The 19,394-nt window shown below is 42.5% G+C and overlaps 2 protein-coding genes across 3 annotated transcripts in view; one reads left to right on the forward strand and one right to left on the reverse strand.

Annotated features, from left to right (window-relative positions):
- The window catches only part of egfem1 (EGF-like and EMI domain containing 1), a 59,548-nt gene that overhangs the window by 5,452 nt on the left and 34,702 nt on the right, over window positions 1-19,394 (reverse strand). For both annotated transcript variants that reach the window (XM_080053603.1, XM_080053602.1), the window contains exons 17-32: window positions 14,366-14,500; window positions 13,592-13,726; window positions 12,349-12,474; window positions 11,775-11,906; window positions 11,358-11,486; window positions 11,049-11,180; window positions 10,401-10,529; window positions 6,119-6,247; window positions 5,267-5,395; window positions 4,454-4,582; window positions 3,759-3,887; window positions 3,207-3,335; window positions 2,975-3,103; window positions 1,241-1,372; window positions 607-735; window positions 268-396 (exon numbers count right to left, since the gene is read on the reverse strand). In XM_080053603.1, coding sequence (XP_079909729.1) covers window positions 268-396; window positions 607-735; window positions 1,241-1,372; window positions 2,975-3,103; window positions 3,207-3,335; window positions 3,759-3,887; window positions 4,454-4,582; window positions 5,267-5,395; window positions 6,119-6,247; window positions 10,401-10,529; window positions 11,049-11,180; window positions 11,358-11,486; window positions 11,775-11,906; window positions 12,349-12,474; window positions 13,592-13,726; window positions 14,366-14,500 — 2,082 coding nt within the window. The remainder of the gene's footprint in view (window positions 1-267; window positions 397-606; window positions 736-1,240; window positions 1,373-2,974; window positions 3,104-3,206; window positions 3,336-3,758; window positions 3,888-4,453; window positions 4,583-5,266; window positions 5,396-6,118; window positions 6,248-10,400; window positions 10,530-11,048; window positions 11,181-11,357; window positions 11,487-11,774; window positions 11,907-12,348; window positions 12,475-13,591; window positions 13,727-14,365; window positions 14,501-19,394) is intronic.
- Window positions 15,639-19,385, forward strand: LOC307271207 (EH domain-containing protein 2-like). The gene is made up of 6 exons (XM_080053604.1): window positions 15,639-15,935; window positions 16,060-16,236; window positions 16,588-16,685; window positions 17,158-17,570; window positions 17,972-18,136; window positions 18,251-19,385. The coding sequence occupies exons 1-6, from the start codon at window positions 15,712-15,714 to the stop codon at window positions 18,815-18,817; spliced, it is 1,644 nt and encodes a 547-aa protein (XP_079909730.1). The 5' UTR covers window positions 15,639-15,711; the 3' UTR covers window positions 18,818-19,385.

Here is a 19,394-nt window from a genome sequence, read left to right on the forward strand (position 1 = left end):
TCTGATAGCGTCTTGCTTCAAGTTGAACAATGAATTGCCTTTTGTGATTCAGTCCGTATGATTTTTCTTTCTACAGCATTCTCATCTGAACTCATCTGAACTGCATTGACTATTTATGTTATTTTCGCTTAATCTTTAGCAATATCGTAAGACAAACCTTCAAAATGTTAAGTGAGTATACACAGCAAGGACAGGTGTGTCATAGTTGCCCTAGCATGAGCTAACTCATCCAAACAGCCAAAGATATATCACTTCATTGTGTGTTACCTTGTTGGCATGATTGTCCCATCCTTCCAGGGGCACATACACACTTCCCAGTTGCTGGGTGGCACTGCCCTCCTTCCCCACAGGAGCACAGCTTGCTACAGTCCTTTCCATAGTACCCATTTGGACAACCTGTGACAATACACATGACAAAAGGTAAAATATCAAAAAGGTCATGAAGAATTGACATCATCCTTAATTTCATAGGCCTCAGTGGTTGCCTCATTCGTGGTTGACTGGAAATCTCCAAAACAACAATTGACCAACACACAGATGCAGTTCGATTATATTCTATCTCCAATCTGGAGCATAAACAGGTGCAAGTTTTTTTTGGCGGCCTACTTGAGCTGCAGTTAGCTCCGATGAAGCCCGGAGGACAGTAGCAAGCCCCAGTCCTGAAGTCACAGCGGCCGCCGTTGATGCAGCTGCATCTGGACTTACAGTTTGGCCCAAAAGTCCCAGCTCTGCATCCTGGAGACAGAACACAACAAAGAGAAGGAAAGAGAATCGTAAAAGAGAGGGGGGACGGTAATTGCAATTTGATTGGGATTTTTTGATGTTTCCATTTGCAGGTGTGTGTGTGTGTGTGTGTGTGTGTGTGTGTGTGTGTGTGTGTGTGTGTGTGTGTGTGTGTGTGTGTGTGTGTGTGTGTCTGTGTCTCTGGCTTATATTTTATGTGACTGTAAGATAAACAGAAAGAAATGGCAGCATATAGAGAAAAGTTCTTGTACAGCAGATTGTAAATCAAGCACCCTTACATAATGACATGAACAAAAATGCTCTACAATCCTGAATGGTTTTTATTCATGAATAATGTATACATCTTCGACTTCAAAAGGAAATCTACAAATTGGGCCAAAATACTGTATGTAACCACATTTCTCCAACCCAACTTCCCTGTTGAACAAAAAGTCCTATTTGCTCATGCCTGGTATTAGTAAACACAGTGACATCAGGTAATCTACAGTATACGTACGTAGCTCACAGCGTGCGCCGTGGTAACCAGGTAAGCAGCTGCATTTCCCCGTCACAGGATGGCACTGCTCCTGGTCTCCTGAACACTGGCACAGCTGGCTGCAGTTTGGTCCAAACACGCCAGCAGGGCAGGCTAAGATCAGATGCATCCAGAGTGACACATTATTAATGCACATTAGGATTTGGTCAAATCAAGAAAAAAGTGGACATATGATTTGCAGAGTAAAACCTAACCCTTACATGCATGGGTCATCGTAAAACTAAACTACACAAATGTACGTGGGTCGAAATTGACTAGACTATGTTTTTTTTGTAAATAATTAATGAACACTATCACCAATATTTTCTATGACCTGTGCTATGGCCCAAACTGTCTATCAAAGGCTTTACTAAGACAATATAATTACTACAGGAAATAAACTTCACTATGTTTGACTTATTGAATGAACTTATATCAAGTTTAATGTCACATTGGTAAAATTCAAATAGGAACCAAACATTATAATGCACTTTAAAATACAGCATTCAAATTGTGTCTATACAATACATTCAAGAAAATGAAGAAACAAATGCTCACAAATGCAACTCCAACTTGAAGTCATTACGTTGTACAGCTATACGCGTAGTTTTGACCAAATTTACACAACAACAGCAGGAACACATTGAGTTTGTTTTTTTGTGTTTATGAGAACAAAGACAAAACGCCATTTCCCTTTTCCTCTGTGAACACACTGACTGGGACATTCAGCATTCATTGACCGGCAAAACAAAAACAAAAAAAACTCCAGTCCCAACAACTTTCCCCTGGAGCCCCCCCCCCCCCCCCCCCCCCTCCCAAACCCAGATGGACATTCTTTCACACACACCCTTTCTGCTTACACATACGTATACACTCATCACAATAATGAATGGAGTCCACGGACAATCAGTCATAGCCAACAAGATGAATCTGTGAACCGAAGCATGTTTTGGGGGTTTGAGACTCACTCCTCGGTCAGGCAGCAGCAGCAGCAGGCAGCGAGCAGGGGGAACAGATAAGAAAAGGAGTCCAGACTAAAGAGGCAATTACGAGCGCTGTCATTATGCATGTCTGCCTTCCAAAGGCCCTTATCCGCCGCCGAGGAGACAAAAACAATGCCTTCTGTTTTACTTGGCAACTGGTGTGTAACATTTATCAGATGTCTGGGGAGTGTGTGAGGAGAGGAAGGGAGCTGAGGTGGTGGTGCTAGGGGAGTAGAAAGAGCGTTGAAGGGTTGAGTGAGCGGGGGCCGCTCGTATATAAAGTCCTAAAGGGTACGGTCTAAATAATGAAACATTAGCATACAGTCCTGTGACAGTGAGGGTTTAGTGCCTGGCGCGGAGTGCATTTTACTGGAATGGAATAAATGGTTAATCTTTCCCAAGAGGACAAATGTAATCAGTATTAACAGAATGATTCTTCTTGGTGATCACTTCACTCCCATGATGCATTGGGAGTGGTGCATTTTCAGGGTGACAGTGTTTCTATCAACACGGCACATATGTCAGCCAAATGGTGTTAAAGACATGACAGTGAAATTAGCCGCGTGCCAAGGCTTTCTCAATAACAAGCTATACATATGGGGACATTTGTCAGATACTACATTTTCTAAAGATGTTAAGCACTTAGTTTTCTCTTACAATTGAACAAATCGAAATGCTTTCTGTGAAACGTGAACTAACCCCGCACCTAACCATTAAAACCATTCATTCTTACTTCTCTCGCAGCCAGGTCCGGTGAGTCCAGCTGGGCACCCGCAACTCCCCATCACATGGTGACAGGACACCCCCGCCTGGCACTGACACCGCTGGCCACAGAATGCTCCGTAGGTCCCCGGAAGGCAAGCTAGGAGAGTAACGTACACACACACGGTAACACATAATTAAGCTTCTCTATTGGCACTTTCATTCTGTTGTAGAACTGTCCTCGGTCATATAAACACACTCACGTTTGTCGCACATGGCTCCTCTCCAGCCCGGCTCGCACTCGCAGCGGCCTGTCACGTGGTGGCAACTGGCGCTATGGACACAGTCACACCTCCGCTCACAGCCCTCTCCAAAGAATCCCTTAGAACAGGCTTCAGAAAAAAACACACAAGTGTTTGGTGTACAGCCTTTTAGGACATTAGAGTCTGAGAACAAACTACTTTTTTAAATAGTTTTTGTGTTTATTTACACACGGCTAAATTGCACAAATTGTTTTGACGCAGCAAGTTTTATGGGTCCAAAAGTAAAGAAAAACCTTTGCTTGTGTTCCGCCACTGCTGTTGAACAGAAATATAAGCGATATGCAGATGCAAAGGGATTAGGAGGATACACTTTGTTTTCAAGACACATCAGGCAGGCAATTCCAGGACAGCATGGGGTTGCCTGCCTGATGGTGCTATACATCTATATCTCAATGGTGAAACATTCTATGACAATCACCACTTAAACATGCTTAATAAGTACTACTAATAGGCTGTAATGCAATAGTGATGTCCAATGTAAAGAGTGGTCACCTGACTGACAGAACTCTCCTGTCCATCCAGGCAGACACACACATCTCCCTGTCACCCGGTCACACCGCCCTCCATTAACACAGCTGCAAGCCTGGGCGCAGTTCTCTTCATAGCGTCCTTCCTCACACTCTAGGAGAGAGGGAAAGGAAACCTCAGATGGAAGTATATCATTCATTTTTTCTCATAAGTACAAATAGGGCTGTGTTCCACTACCCATACTTTCTGCTATTTAGTATGGTAGAAAAAAGATTGAGGATGTCCCAATTCTTGTGGTCAGATTTAGTATACTTAAAAATACCCGGATGTCGACTACATCCTGCCGATATTTTTAGTGTTGAAATCAGAATGCTAGTCGATTCTGACCCACAGTCCAGTGCGCACCGGAAGTGACGTCACAACGACGAAGCCAGATCAAGGTGCAATGTTATGATGAAATAAATAAGTAAATGTTTGTCCCAATTGTAAGCCTAACTGCATGCTAACTAGATTATTTTTATGGTCAGATGTAGTGTGAAGAATAGAAAAAAGAAAGAGTATGTGATTTGGAACGCAGGGATTGTTTCAATTATACGTTGAATTGGGTAGTTAGAGAGAGACACGTTGACAACATGTTCAAACAACAAAAAGGAGGTTTAAGAGTTACATTGTTTCGCCTCCTTACAATGTAATACATAGAACTGTAGGCTAGCACTCACCTAGCTCACAGGTGGTTCCAGTCCAACCGGGAGGACAGGAGCACTGGCCAGTCACGCTGTCACAAGAGCCTCCGTTTTGACAAAGACACCGGCCCAGACAGTTTTCCCCATAATGCAGTGCAGGACAGGCTGAATTCACACAAATAAACAAATAAAACAGCAGAATATAGAAAGTTAATAACATGAATGAGTTTATGATGAAAAAAAGAATGTTGACAACCATACTAACTTGACATTGATTAAGAAATAACACAGATTATAAGAATCAAATCCAAAGGTCACGTCTATCAATCTCTATATCCTAATCCGAGCCATTAATCATTTGATAGAATGTTGACTGGTATTTATGTCTTTGCATTTTTCTGTGCATATTTTTATACCTATGCGATGAACAATAGTATTGCAATTATGATTATTAGTTTAGGATCAAACCAGTGTTATTTTGTATCTCCTTGACTACACATTGTTTGCTTACCATTTTTGAAGAAGCTATACAATTATAGATGTTTCTTTTTTAATGTATTCATCTAACAGTTCCAGGCAGCCTCTGTTGTCCATTATTTTATGTACAGTATAAAATAAATTTGTTCATTGAGATTGATAACGCAAGGCATTACAAGTGTTAAGAGCCTGACCATTGATATTCATATTGCACGAGAATGAATGCAAACCACTGGATTCTTTTAGCAGCAGACATAAAACACTTCCACATTTCCAACACACAGTTACTGTCTTCTAAGAAAATAGCTGGAAGACTTTTGATGGGGATTTATCATGATGAGTACTGAGCTAGTTGAGTGATGAGATACTCACGCAGTTGGCAGCTGACCCCAGTCCACCCGGCCATGCAGCTGCAGCGCCCGCTGACGTGGTCGCACCTGGCTCCGTTCTGACACTCACAGGTCTGACTGCACCGCTCACCAAAGTTACCCTCTGGGCATTCTACCAACACATGATCACAAAACATACACAAACACACATTCAGGAATTAACTTCAAATGCAACTGCAGCTATATTTGCAGCAAATGTACGAGACTATAGAGAGCTGCAGCACATTTTGAGACATTATGGTTTTCAGCACACATATCGTAAACTTCTCCCTAATGATCAAAGTTCGAGATGACATTTGGGGTCTAAGAAGGAGGAAAATGGGCTAATGACAGAGATGCATCATTAAGTCATGCGAGTGGCTTTCTGCTGACTATAGGCTTTGGTAGTTAGGACCACAAAATGGCTGTGGCAAGAGGAAAGTCTTGAATAGGACTGCAGAATGACAGACCAAGAACTTTAGTGGGCCTTGCACCGGATTCATTAAAACGACGGCATGAAATCCTCCAGAAACTTTAGCACGAGAACACTGATTGCTTTGGTGCTAAAGAGTCTTCCCAGTTATGTTGGCCCTCCCCTAACGTTGATCGCTATAAACACGTGGGTGCATTTATCCAGAATAGACCTCCATTAAAGCAAATGTGTGCCAGAGGGCACTCATGTCCCCCCCCCCTTTTCTCCACCCTTACCCATCCCTAAAAGAGTCATTGGCACTGTCTCATTATGGAGATAATTGTTCACAAAACACATCATAGTTGTGTTTAAGGAGAGGATGTCGTGATGGGCTGCAGTGAGGGCCTCCCTCACACCCCGTTTTAATGATGTGGCTTCCATTACCCAGAATGCAGTGTGGTCCTGCCCAGCCGGCGGTGCATAGGCAGGCTCCTGTGATGTGGTGGCAGCGGGCACCGTTCCTGCACTCGCACATCTGGCCACAGTCAAGACCGTAAAAGCCGTCCGGGCACACTGTGGGCCAAGATAAAACATCCGACTGGTTAGAACTGGCAGCTTCATAAAAAAAGGAGAGGAAAAGGTTTAGATGCCAATGTTTTTTTTTGTTTGCTCTTTCTCTTCCCTTCCCCATATCTAACTCTCGTCTCCTCCTCCTACTTTCCCTCTCTGTCTTACCACCTACTGAAAATACCAATATCAAATTGCAGCACCACGCTGTGGCTGTTCATTTGCAGAGGGCCTGCGTTCGTTAAGTGAGCCAATGTCCCACATGTGTGGTAGATCTGGGCCACATCAAAATCCAAGGCGGCTCGGAGGCCGTTCCCTTTCTGGGGGTAGAAGGGGCACAGAGAGCCGGTAATTAGAGCACCTGCTGAGTCCACAGGCCCCAGCAATACAGGGCAAAACAAAGCCAGGTTACTGTGCTGTCTCCCCCCCCCCCCCCCCCCCCACCTCGCAACACATATCCATGAACACATGCATGCATACCTAGAGGATCACTGCTGATGCAAGGAGATGCCAGCGGAAGGGTCTGTTTCTCATTCTAAAGGAGAGCCAGAGAGATTGTTTAAGTGTGTGTAGAGTCAATTGACACTCAAGAGGGTTTGGTAAACACAGTGCCTCCCATCCACAGGAACGCTGCTGGAGGCAGCAGTGGTGAAAGAGCCCTTCCACCACTGGGATGTAAATATTGTCTGTAAGCATGACTTCATAAGAGAAGAAAAGAATGACTGTTTATTCACAGCCTATCACTGATAGCTCAATTTGTCAGTGAAGAGAGATCGAGTCCTAACTCGAGCATAAAAGTTGTATTTTTGCTAAAACAAAAAAGTTATTCCACTGCGGCCTCTATTTACAGGAGCGCTGCCAAAGTCTGAGTTATTGACAGCGGCTGCAGACGTTTCTCTCTTCGTGTGCCCTCTCCTGTTTTCAGTTGCACAGCGACACGTGAGAAAGCCTGATGTGGCGAGGGCTTTGGGTAGAGTCTCTCCCAATTATCTCAGAAAGCAGCAGCTTTTAATCTCATTTATACACTACTTCTTCTATCTATAAGGGTAAGCAGTGGACCATGTTACCAAAAGGAAACCACAAATTGGGAGTGCAACAGGAATGTGTAACTTGGTGGTTTAGGGTATTCTAAATGCCACGGTTCTCAGGGTGTTTCCCCCACACTTTATGCATCGTACCCTCTTTCTCCTGCACCAATTGATGATGCTGTCCTCTCCTCCTTTTTTTTTGCCTCAAGGGTTAAAATTAGGGAAAAGTATCCTCCTCCCTTCTGGCATGGCCATCGCTGTGTTCCCACGCTGACAGCATGACGTCTTTGCCTGGCTCTGTAGTGGTTAAGCAGCGATGTTATTAAAGCAAGCCCACTGAGGATGCTGTCATTTTAGGCCAGCTGTATATTAGGTCTGCAGCACAAAAAAAAAAAAATCACTAGTTAATAGTCTGTTGTTTATTATTATGATAGCGATTTGCTGAGACCATGGCAACATATTTCTGTCCAAGCGGGAAAATGCTTCAGCAATGTTCACTGTGTTCTATCATTTATTTACCAGTCAAAAAAACAGGGCCTCAACGCATCTATGATGTTAGAATAAACAAGGAACATCTCAGATGAGTGATGTTCCCTTTTAATGAGGTCTGTCTTTACACCAGACACAGTAATCACCTCAACATGTTTTAACACTTTTTTCGAAATGAAGTCTACAGCAGCGAACACACACACACACACACACACACACACACACACACACACACACACACACACACACACACACACACACACACACACTCACTCATTACATTAAATCTTCAGGCACTATATGACACTTCTGAATGGCAAAGTTTATTAATTGTTTATGCCAGCAGGGGGCGACTGGTTTCCATATTTACCACAGAGAGGAAATCTGTCATCTGATATAAGCACAGCGCCTGCAAGTGTTTGCAAAGTGAAGACTCTTACCTCTGTCTCTTTGTTTATAGGTAGGCACAGAGGATTCGCTTCAACCACACACACACACACACACATGCACGCACACACACACACACACACACACACACACAAGCACACACACTGTGCCATCGTTGAAAGACTCCATCTCCAGACTAAATGAGCTCTTTAAGACAGGAGGATTATTTCCAGATCCCTGGTTGTGTAAGAGCCACTGCTGTCAGCCCATAAAGCAGGTCGAGGGACCACACAGCCGGGGAGTGCAGACCACAGAAATAGAGCGGATAGACATGAGTATAGAATAGAACTTCCTGGTGCCATTCAGGGGTCTATACACTGAAAGAAGAGGTCAACACAAATAACAACCAAAACAACCAAAGTCTCTTGGACAAAACAGCAGATGTTTGATGCCAGCTGAGCCAGAGTTCTTTTTACTGCAATCTTTTTTTTTTTTTTTTTACGCATACATCAAAGCTGCAGACCAGAAAAACAGAGAACGGTCCGCATTAATTGGAGAAGTGGTCTGGTGAGCAGGAACCATGTCATCAGCACAACAGCTTGGTTCCTCTGACAAGAACTTGACTGAGATGTTTAGCATCAACCTCAGTGCCACAAGAATGCTCAATGAAATAATGCATTGGCCATAGAAAACCAGCTTTCTGAGTTTTGCCCCCGAAACCAGCTATTTCCATAAATAAAATAAGCGGAGAAAAAAAAAACAGGCGGGTGGAGGAAAATCAACCACGTAGAAACAAACACTAAAAAAAAGGGAAAAAAGACATTTCTTTTCCATTTCAATTCATTCAAACAGATGAACTATAGAGAGAGAGAGAGAGAGAGAGAGAGAGAGAGAGAGAGAGAGAGAGAGAGAGAGAGAGAGAGATCTGGTCCTTCTCACAGCACATACAGGCCTCTTCCTGACTTCTCCTGACGGAAGAGGCCCCATGCAGAAGACTGAGAAACTGGACACCTCTGTTTGAGGAGAAAGGGCCTTCAGAAAAAAAAAACTGAATCTGGTCAGACCGATAGCCCTATTTCCACAGCAACGTCCAATCACTGTGACATCCGCGTCTGAGGCCATTAGACTGTTATGACTGGGGATGTGAAGCCCTGTTCTAGTGTGACACACGGCCATGATTTACGATTCCCCTCACGCTACCGAGGTGGTATGAATTTCTTGGCCTGGTAGTACACTTACACTAAATCTTACACTTTGCAATAACACCGAGGGCCACTTCAAGTCAAGAGACTATAATCAAGAGCAAATCTATTACACGGCTAAGACTCTTGGACTGTTGGTATGTCTTTCAGCTCAGTGAAAATATCCCAAATGATGAGAAAAATATTAGTTACATGAAGGGGTTTGCTTATGGCAGGGGGCTTGAAAAGACTCCGCCGCCTGTGAAACACATTCCATCTATCCCAGAAGGACTTGGACAAATTACATCTTGGGATTTGTGCGGTTTTAAAATGTTTCTCTTTATGACATTACACGGACAATCTGATGATTCATTGAAAATATGTCTGATGATTCACTGAAACTGTGGTAGGGACCAGAAAATCAGAAGAGTGTCCTGCACCGCCCTCTAGTGTAGTAAGAGTCAAACAGCAGTAATGTCACCTGCAAAGGAGAGCAATATATTGCTTTCAGGGGATTGAGATGGACTAAATGGGCAAAGGAACGTGTCTCACATCACTCAAAATTTTTCGTTTTTTCCAACCGGTAAACCCCCAAAATATTCAGTGTAATACTTTATAAGAAAAATAAAATCAGCACAATTGAGAAATTGTGATAGTTCTGCATTTTGGGGAAAAATTAGCAGAAAATGTCCTTGTACTCTCAGGAATTGAGTTTTCTTTGTGTGTATGTAAGAGATGGTTTCGGTAACAATGAGAGATGCTTTTTGATTAACTGTGTCCTTAACTGAAACAAATATATATATACAGTATAGTGTATATATGTATTCATGGGTTTATCAGGAAAAATTTAAAAAATTTTAAAATACACACACTATTAATATATTAATATTAACCCTTTTGTGCATATAAATTCAGTCAAAAGTGCCAATCAGACCTTAAACCAATTGTTAAACTCTGTATAACCAATGTATTTACATGTTTATCATTTTAAGACAGGTTGAAAGTCACTTTTTTTAATAGCTTCATAAGAATAGTGTGATAGTCATTTAAGTGAGAAACAAAAAAAGATCATACTTTTTTCACAGTGGGTGCCAGCGTATCCCGGTGAACATGTGCAGGCTCCGCTCACGTGGTCACAGAGGGCTCCATTCTGACACTGGCACTGCTGGGCACATCCCTGACCATACCTGCCATTCACACACTCTAACAGTGAACATAATCAGGGAAGCAAATAAGAAAGATTTAGAAAAAAATACCTTAACATTTCAAATGAACCATTAAGCATACTCAGCCAACTAAAGGTTACAATCACTGTTCATATGGAATACTGTCTTGTTTTATACTATCTTTAGTACTAAATAAAGTGTGTGGAGGTAAAGCCTTTGGAAAGTAGCACTGTAAAATCTGTATACAAGGTACTCAGAGAAGTTAGTGATATTTTTTTGTTATACGTGTTAAACCTCTCTATATTCATCCAGCAATCACAACAGCATGCACAGTTTATAACACAGGTCATTCACACATTCATTCAGCTTTGCAGTAATTGGCAGAAAAGATTTTGAATCACTGAAAATAATGTATTTAAAGAAAATAAAGCACCCAGGAAGTTACTGTCAGTATCGTAAATGAGCTCAAACTGTGTTATAATGCCAATCAACCATAGGTGGCAGCGTTTGCTCAAATATATGTTATGAACCTGTGAAATTTAGGAAGTTCACTTACTCCTCTCACAGTGGTCTCCGGTGAAGCCAGCCTCACACACACACTGACCGCTGACTGGGTCACAGCCCAGAGAGATGTCTTTGCACTGGCACTGACTGAGGCAATCCTGGCCCCAGTGACCAAATGCACACGCTGTAAAGGTTTAGAAAATTGTTGCAGTGACAGCTGAGCAAAAGGTTTTAGTTAAGTGTTTTGCTTTTCACTGCAAATATGTCTGTCACTTTTCATTCCTTGAAAAACCTAAAACAAAACTGAAATCACCAATTGTATTATGTTTTTTGTAAGGTTAATCCGTTAAACAGTTCTTACATGAGTCACAGTCAATGCCGCTTTTGCCAGGAGGGCAGAGACAGAGTCCAGTCATTGGGTTGCAAGAAGCCTCAGCATGGCATGAACAACGCATTAAACAGTCTGCTCCATGGAAACCTGGGGCACACTCTGTCAACAACACCAAGGGTTCGTGCTTTAGTAAGCTACTTTTATTTCACTTACACATGCTGAGGAGGAACTGAAAAATACACATTTCATTAAAATGAAACTTTACTAAATAGATTACTTTAAACACTACAATATGAATTCATAGCAAATGCAAAATAATAAACGCAATACATTATTCAACTTTTGTTTAATGCATGTCTTAATTTGAGACACAGATTTAAAATTGACCGTCAAAATAGTCTTAAAGAGTCAACATAATCACATGGTCTTAATTAGATTCAAACTCACCATTTTGACAAAGGTTCCCCGTGAAGCCTGGTAGGCAGTCACATGTGCCAGTTTCCTTGTTGCAGGAGCCTCTGTTCTCACAGTTGGGACAAGGTGACTGGCACTTCAACCCCCAGAATCCATCAGGGCAGTCTGGGGAGAGCATAAAGTATCTTTCAGATTAAGTGATCAGTAAACCACTTGTGTTATAGTAATTTCACTGCAAAACCCTAAAGCCGCTTATGATTCAAACAAGCCCTCAATCACATTCTCTGCAGTCTACCACAACTAAATGAGATTAAAGGTGCACCAACTTTTAAATATTTCTGAAACAGTCTAATTTTTCCTCTGATGATCATTAATGGCATGTAACAAACAGCAAACAAGACCATCAGCGCAAATAAAGCTATTTTAAAAAAAGTTTATCTTACTGCCTATGTCATGGGTACCCTCACCCAGGAACAACAGCTGGCGTAGTGAAAAAACACAACCGCTTTTGTCCAAAAGGATTCAAGAACTAACACAAACTGAAAGTTCCTCGGAGCACCTTTAACATGCTCCCGAATTAATTAAACGCATGCAAAAATAAATGTACCTTTGTGACAAGAGTGTCCAGTCTTCCCAGCAGGACAGATGCACCGTCCAGTCACCGGATCACAAGGAGCTCTTCCACAGTCACAGGTCAGACGGCAGTTCTCGCCATAGCTCAGTGACGGGCAGGCTAGCAATAAACACAATGGGTTAAAACCAGAGACAGTTACATTAAACAACAAGCTAACACACACATAACTGGATTGGCAAACATTGCAAAAAACGAGTCCAGAAAGACAACTGTAGAAGGGACATTTTAGAAACACTTGATCATCAATCATTTTTCGGGTTTATTTTTTCAGCCTCTGCCAATAGCCTCTTCATTACTTACTAAAAGGAAGTCTCCCCTGTCATGACCTGCAACTTAAGCTAAAATCCAGATATTTAGCTTTTTGGCTTAACAACAAACCAAGCATGCCAAAGCCTTGACTGTGCACCAGTACAGGGGCTCCAGAACTATTTGCAGTAACATTTTAGATTTTTTACAAAACAGAGAGGTTGAACTTGCCATCAACCAGCAGAGTAAACAGCAAGAGGGACACCCTGATGCGGAGGAACACACTGCATATTTTCAGTTGTACCGTATTGTAATAACAAAGAACACCTGCGCTGACCAGGTGACTTCAAGAAAGGAAGCCCTTTTTTTATTACACTTACTAAATCCACCCCAATCCATCAAGGGTAGCAGAGAATGAATAGGGGAAAGGACAGAGTAAACATTGATAGGTGAATTGAAAAAGATTGTGACAAAAGGTGGAGAAAATCAGAAAGGTCATTCGTTATAATTTGTATTGACACAGGCACACATTGGAACAAGCTAGGAGCACGCGAACAAAAAAAAACACACACACACATGTAGGCGCATGTGTCAGAGTGCAGGCACCCACGCACTTCACATATCCACAGACAGTACATTGCTTACAGTAAAGTGTGGCCACGATGATCTTTTACTATTAGAGTCATGGCCACATGAGAGCGCTGTGGAGTCAAGCTTTGATGGGAGACAGCATACAGTAACAGTGCTGTGCTTCATATAATTGAAAGGTAAAACATGATCTTAAGAATGTATGTGTTTGAAAGAAAACTCTTGAAAACAAAAGTTAGACCTGAAATCTATGAATTATAATAAATGTAAATACTTGACTGTGCTGCTTTGACTTACATTCCGTTTGGAAAAAATGTGCAACGTAACAAATTCCTATTACAGTAGTTGAATGCACTTTAAAGCAGCATTGTTTTGCTCTCACCCAGCTGACATCTATCTCCGTGAAGGCCTGCAGGACATCGCTGGCTGCACTCTCCGGTCCTGGGGTCACATGACCCTCCACCTGGACAGTCACATGGCTGCTCACAGCCTGCACCGAAGAAGCCAAGCTCACACTCTGCATTGGGACACGCACGCACGCACGCACGCACGCACACACACACACACACACACACACACACACACACACACACACACGCACGCACGCACACACACACACACACACACACACACACACACACACACACACACACACACACAGAGCAACAAAACAAAACAAAGAAAGGAAATGAAAAGAAGTCTCAAACACATTTCCAAAACTTTTGTTTTAAACCCCCTTAGGATAATTCCTTCTAGACAGGCATGACATCATCAGTTATCTTCTTCATTCTGTGGTCACTAAAGGCTAGTCTCTGCTTCCCAAATACAAAGCATTATAACAACTGCATTGTAAGGAAGCAGCATGGCTCCCAGTGTATTTCTCCTCAGCTAGTGTCACTTCTGCAACTAAAGTTCTACTGTATTATTACACCAGGAAATACACGTATTGGGCCGTCATGATATTTGAAACTGTGGTCACTGCTACAGTAACATGTCCAGTACATCGAAACTTGTGGAGGTGCAAGTGAGGCAGTCCGACCTGAAAAAATAATCAAGATATCCAAACAATAGTCTTAACCATTTAATTCCTGGTATCTCGCATTGCTAAAGCTGTTGCTAAATAAAATCGAGTTTGCGTTTTGGGATGTGCTCATACCTTTCTCACACTGTGGTCCGTGGTATGAGGCCTTACAGAAACAGCTCCCTGCTTTGGGGTCACAGCCAGTGGAATGTTCTTGAACACAGTCGCATTCCTTGGAACAGCCTGCACCGTGGGTCCACCTGGGACAAGCTGAGGGCCAGACCAGATCAGAACAAAACACCCACATAGCAACAGTTAGCTTGATGTGGTGGCTAGTGGTGCTTGGTTTTTTCAACATGTTCTCACGGTGATATTGCACAAAGAAATATACACATACGACTTAAACGTACCTACTGTATAAAGAGCAAGCAGCGGCACAACGTACAGTAGTTAGTGCAGTAACACGACTTTAGATGAAGCCTTTTTAGATTAAAGGTGCTCTGAGGAAATTTCGGTTTGTGTTAATGCTTGCACCGCCTATGGACAAAAGCTGTAGTGTTTTTACTACGCTGTTGTTCCTGGGTGAGCGTACCCATGACAAAGGCATTGAGAAAACTATATCAAAATAGCATTCTTTGCACTGATGTTTTCAGTTGCTGATACATGTAATATATGATCATCAGAGGAAAAATTAGACTGTTTCAGAAATATTTAAAAGTTCCTCGTAGCACCTTTAAGCAAATACATTCTTATACTAATGTTATATGTTATATTTAATTTAGAAGACGTGTGAAAATGAAACCGTCTCTGCTTTCAGATTACGTTTGAGCATGAGTCAATGAACACACCCAGCCACTGTACTTATGCAATTTTAAGTCATGTGACCTATATCTGTTGTTTCACTCGATTCAAAAGATTGTGTTTGCTGCATCATTCATCCATAGAACTGTATAATAATAATTACAAATCTAATTTGAGACCAGGCAGACATTTTGGGAAAGCCATTTCCCTATAAAAGTGTGTAGAGTTGTCGATAGTTTCCTTTTTAAAATTGTATTACAACATAAAACAATTGAACAATGAGCTGTAGAATATTATGTAAGACTTTTCAAAAACTAAAGCACTGTCTGCCACATCCACCATTTCAATTTTGCGATCAACGATCAAAATGCACTTTTCAGCCAAGATTGTCCCTAATCAGCAACAAAAAAAAGAACTGAACTGCACTCCACCCTGTCCCTCTCGACACTATAGCTTTATGTTTGGTGCAGCTGCATGCTCTGTGGTTACACCCTCTCCACCCTTTCTCCAAAAAGTGTCCCGCTGTAGGATGGAGCAGACAGCTGTGTGTGAATCTCCATAATAATCCTTGTGCACATTCTGCCATCATTCGGTTTGGTCTTAGAAAGAGTGAGCACAGTCCACACTAGAGAGAGAGAGAGAGATTTCAGAGCAGGAATTAAATCACCACCACCACCACCATGTCCATCCGGAGGCTTTGGAGCAACCCTAAAACACCGCCGGGGGACGTCAATGTTGTGACAGAGGAGCTGAAGAATCTTTATTATAAGAGACTGCTGCCCATAGAGAAACACTACTCCTTCCATCACTTTCATTCTCCCAGCTATGAGGACGCCGACTTTGACAACAAACCCATGGTGTTGGTGATGGGTCAGTACTCAACAGGAAAGACAACTTTTATCAGGTAAAGAATCCAAACTTTAGTCTTAAAACTTCATATTAGTGCACGTACTTTGCTGAATGTATAACACTGATGGCTTGGGGTTGTTGTTAATGGTGGTTTATTATGGGCTTCTTTGGGTTTTCAGGTATCTCATAGAACAAGATTTTCCTGGGAGCAGAGTTGGGCCAGAGCCGACCACCGACTGCTTCTCTGCCCTCATGCATGGAGAGGTGGAAGGGATCATCCCCGGCAATGCCCTCACAGTGGATCGGAAAAAGCCCTTTCGCAACCTCGACCCTTTCGGAAATGCTTTTCTGAACAGGTGATGATGGGAATCAGCAGGTTAGGTTAGGTTAGGTTAGGTTAGGTTGAACTGGGGAAATTAGGCTTGGGCACAAATTGCTTGCACGATTGCTTCACAAGAACATACTTCACATAATGTAAGAGGGAAGGGAGGTAAGACCAGAGGTGGAAATAATGGAATTTGTTTCCAAGCTGTTCGTTCTACTTTTTTTCATACAGTCTTCGCCAATGTTCTGCCTTTCAATAGCATGAATGTAGTGAAACACACGTTGCAGTATGCATCTAATCCGACATGTATTGTTTTAAATAAATCACTGAGATTTTATTGACTAGGATTTTATTCTATGTTTACAAATTGTTGTCTTTGCAGGTTTCAGTGCGTACAGATGCCAAACAAAGTCCTCGAGAGCGTTAGCATTATCGACACGCCGGGAATCTTAACGGCTGCTAAGAGAAAACTGAGCCGAGGTGAGGCAGTATAACACCTTTTCTCATTTATTTGTCAATGTCAGGAGCAATAAAATGGGTCTTTACTGTCAGTGTCTGACTATTTGGTTTTAGACAGTTAAAGTTGGAAAGCATTGTATTGCTGCCAGGACTAGGATCTAAATGCACAGTGAGAGGAGAGTCACAGCGGATGCAATAAAATAAGAACAATGCAGGCCAACTATGACAAACTCTTGAAGTTAGAAGCACCATCAGATGAGAGTTGTATTACAGTATAACTTTCAGGGAGGGGACGAGCATTATGTAACTGAAAAAGTCTTTGCTTTGCATTTTTGGACGCATTCATCTCTGGGTGTAACTATTATGGCTCAAAACCAGTGGGCCACTGGGTGGATATGCTACATGTTCTTCCTCATCTGTAAGGCAGTGAGACAGACTTGCCCCTCAATATTTATAGTGTCGATGAAAACCCCTGTGTTTTTGGTTCCCTTAGGGTACGACTACCCAGCAGTACTGCGCTGGTTCGCGGAGCGTGTGGATCGAATCATCCTGCTGTTTGACGCACACAAGCTGGAGTTCTCCGATGAGCTCACGAGGGCTTTCGGCGCCTTGTGTGGCTACGAGGACAAGCTGCGCGTGGTGCTCAACAAAGCAGACAGGGTGGACTCACAGCAGCTGATGAGAGTGTATGGCTCCCTCATGTGGTCGCTGGGGAAAGTGTTCCGAACCCCCGAGATCCTGCGCGTCTACATCGGGTCATTCTGGTCAGAGCCCAGGCAGATGTGTGACCACTACCAGCTGATAGAACTGGAGGAGGAGGATCTATTGAACGACATCAGGAACCTGCCACGCAACGCCGCAGTACGCAAGCTCAACGACCTGGTCAAGAGGGCACGATTAGTAAGGGTGAGAAGAGATCTCGTATAGTACACTATAATGTACACTCTTATTTTTATTCAGTTTACTGCATATTGCACATATTGTAAATAATGTTCCTCATATTGCACATTTCAATTCATTTACTTTTTCTATACTGTTTTTTGTTGCCTTACCTTTTGCACTATTTAGAATGTATTGTATATATTACTTAATTTCATCTTATCTTATTTTATCCTTTTGTACTTATTGCACCGTGGGTCGGACAGAAACCTAATTTCGATTCTTCTGTATGTCTGGCACGTATTGAAGATATTGACAATAAAGCGACTTTGGATTTGATATTCTAACTTGATGTATGCATTTGTAAAACTTGTCTCCAACCCAATATGCAGTTATGGTGATTTAGTTTTTGTTGCGCTGCCCTATAGGCTCATGCCCATATTATCAGCTACCTGAAGCAGGAGATGCCGACCATTTTCTGCAAACAAAGCAAGAAGCACAACCTGATCTACCAGCTTCCTGTCATCTTCAACAAGATCCAGCAGCAGCATCGAGTGCCAGCAGGCGACTTCCCTGACTGCGCCAAGATGCAGGTCAGATATTTACTTTTTGAATTGGTATCCAAACACCATATATTTAAAATAATGTATTTACCCCAAATGTGTTCTATGAGCCTTACATGTGATTTCATTCATTTTTTTTTTCAGGAGAAACTAATGGGTCAAAACTTTTCAAAGTTCAAGACACTGAAACCGAGTCTGATGGCCTCCTTGGATAAACTCCTTAGCAGCGACATAGCAAACCTGGTGCCCGCGCTTCAACAGCAAGAACTGAGGAAGAGATCCCTGCCCAGTGTGTTGGACGGCGAATTCTTGGGGACGTTTCGGCGCGAGCATTACAGGCGAGACCCTTTCAAGGAAGTGCCCATCGACGAAGACGGCAGCGAGGTGGATTTCGACGAGTGGTCGGTGGAGAAATACAAGCCCAAATACGACGAGATTTTCTACAACCTCAGTCCAAACGAGGGCAAGCTGAGCAGCACCAAAGTCAAAGAGTGGATGACCAACACCCTCCTGCCCAACTCTGTGCTCGCTCACGTCTGGAGGCTGTCCGACGTAGACGGGGACGGCATGCTGGACAACGAGGAGTTTGCTTTGGCGGTACACCTTATCGAGGGAAAACTGGAAGGGTACTGGCTTCCCAGAGAGCTGCCTTCTCACCTGGTGCCACCGTCAAAACGGCCAGGTACAGCCAGCGACGAAGAGGGAATATGACTCTAAAAAGGAAGCTCAGGCTCTGTATCTCCAATGTGTACATGATTTTCCTGAATGTAACCTTATATGGTTGTAGGTTTATTGTTAAAAAAAAAACTAACACGGTGTACAGGGCCTATAAATGAACCTGGGAAACGTGCAGTTCCTTTTATTTGATTGTCATAAGGTTCCATGACTTTGTCCACAGAGGATATCGTTTTTACTACAATTTTTTTATTGTTTTTTATTGAACTTTTGTACACCTGTTGTGTTCCTGGTCAATGAATGGGTGAGACTACAGTTGATGTATACAATTAAGTTCAGGCCTACGGTTCAGGCACATGCCCATTAATCAGTTCCTTAGTTATTGCCCTTCAATTACACAGTATATAAGTGTGGACTTTGATAATCGACATGACACAAAAACCTTAAGATTACAAGTGAGTGGTTTTGATCACCGTGCATTCTTCACGTCATATTTCTATCGCTTCCATTTCACTTCTGCATTCAATCCAATATCCATGGCAGCATTAAAAAGATGCCTAGCCAGTATTATGTTGTTGTTTGTGAAAGTATCACCATCATTATCATCATGGTC

Source organism: Ammodytes marinus (genome assembly GCF_949987685.1).
Source record: "Ammodytes marinus genome assembly, chromosome: 3".
NCBI lineage: Eukaryota > Metazoa > Chordata > Actinopteri > Uranoscopiformes > Ammodytidae > Ammodytes > Ammodytes marinus.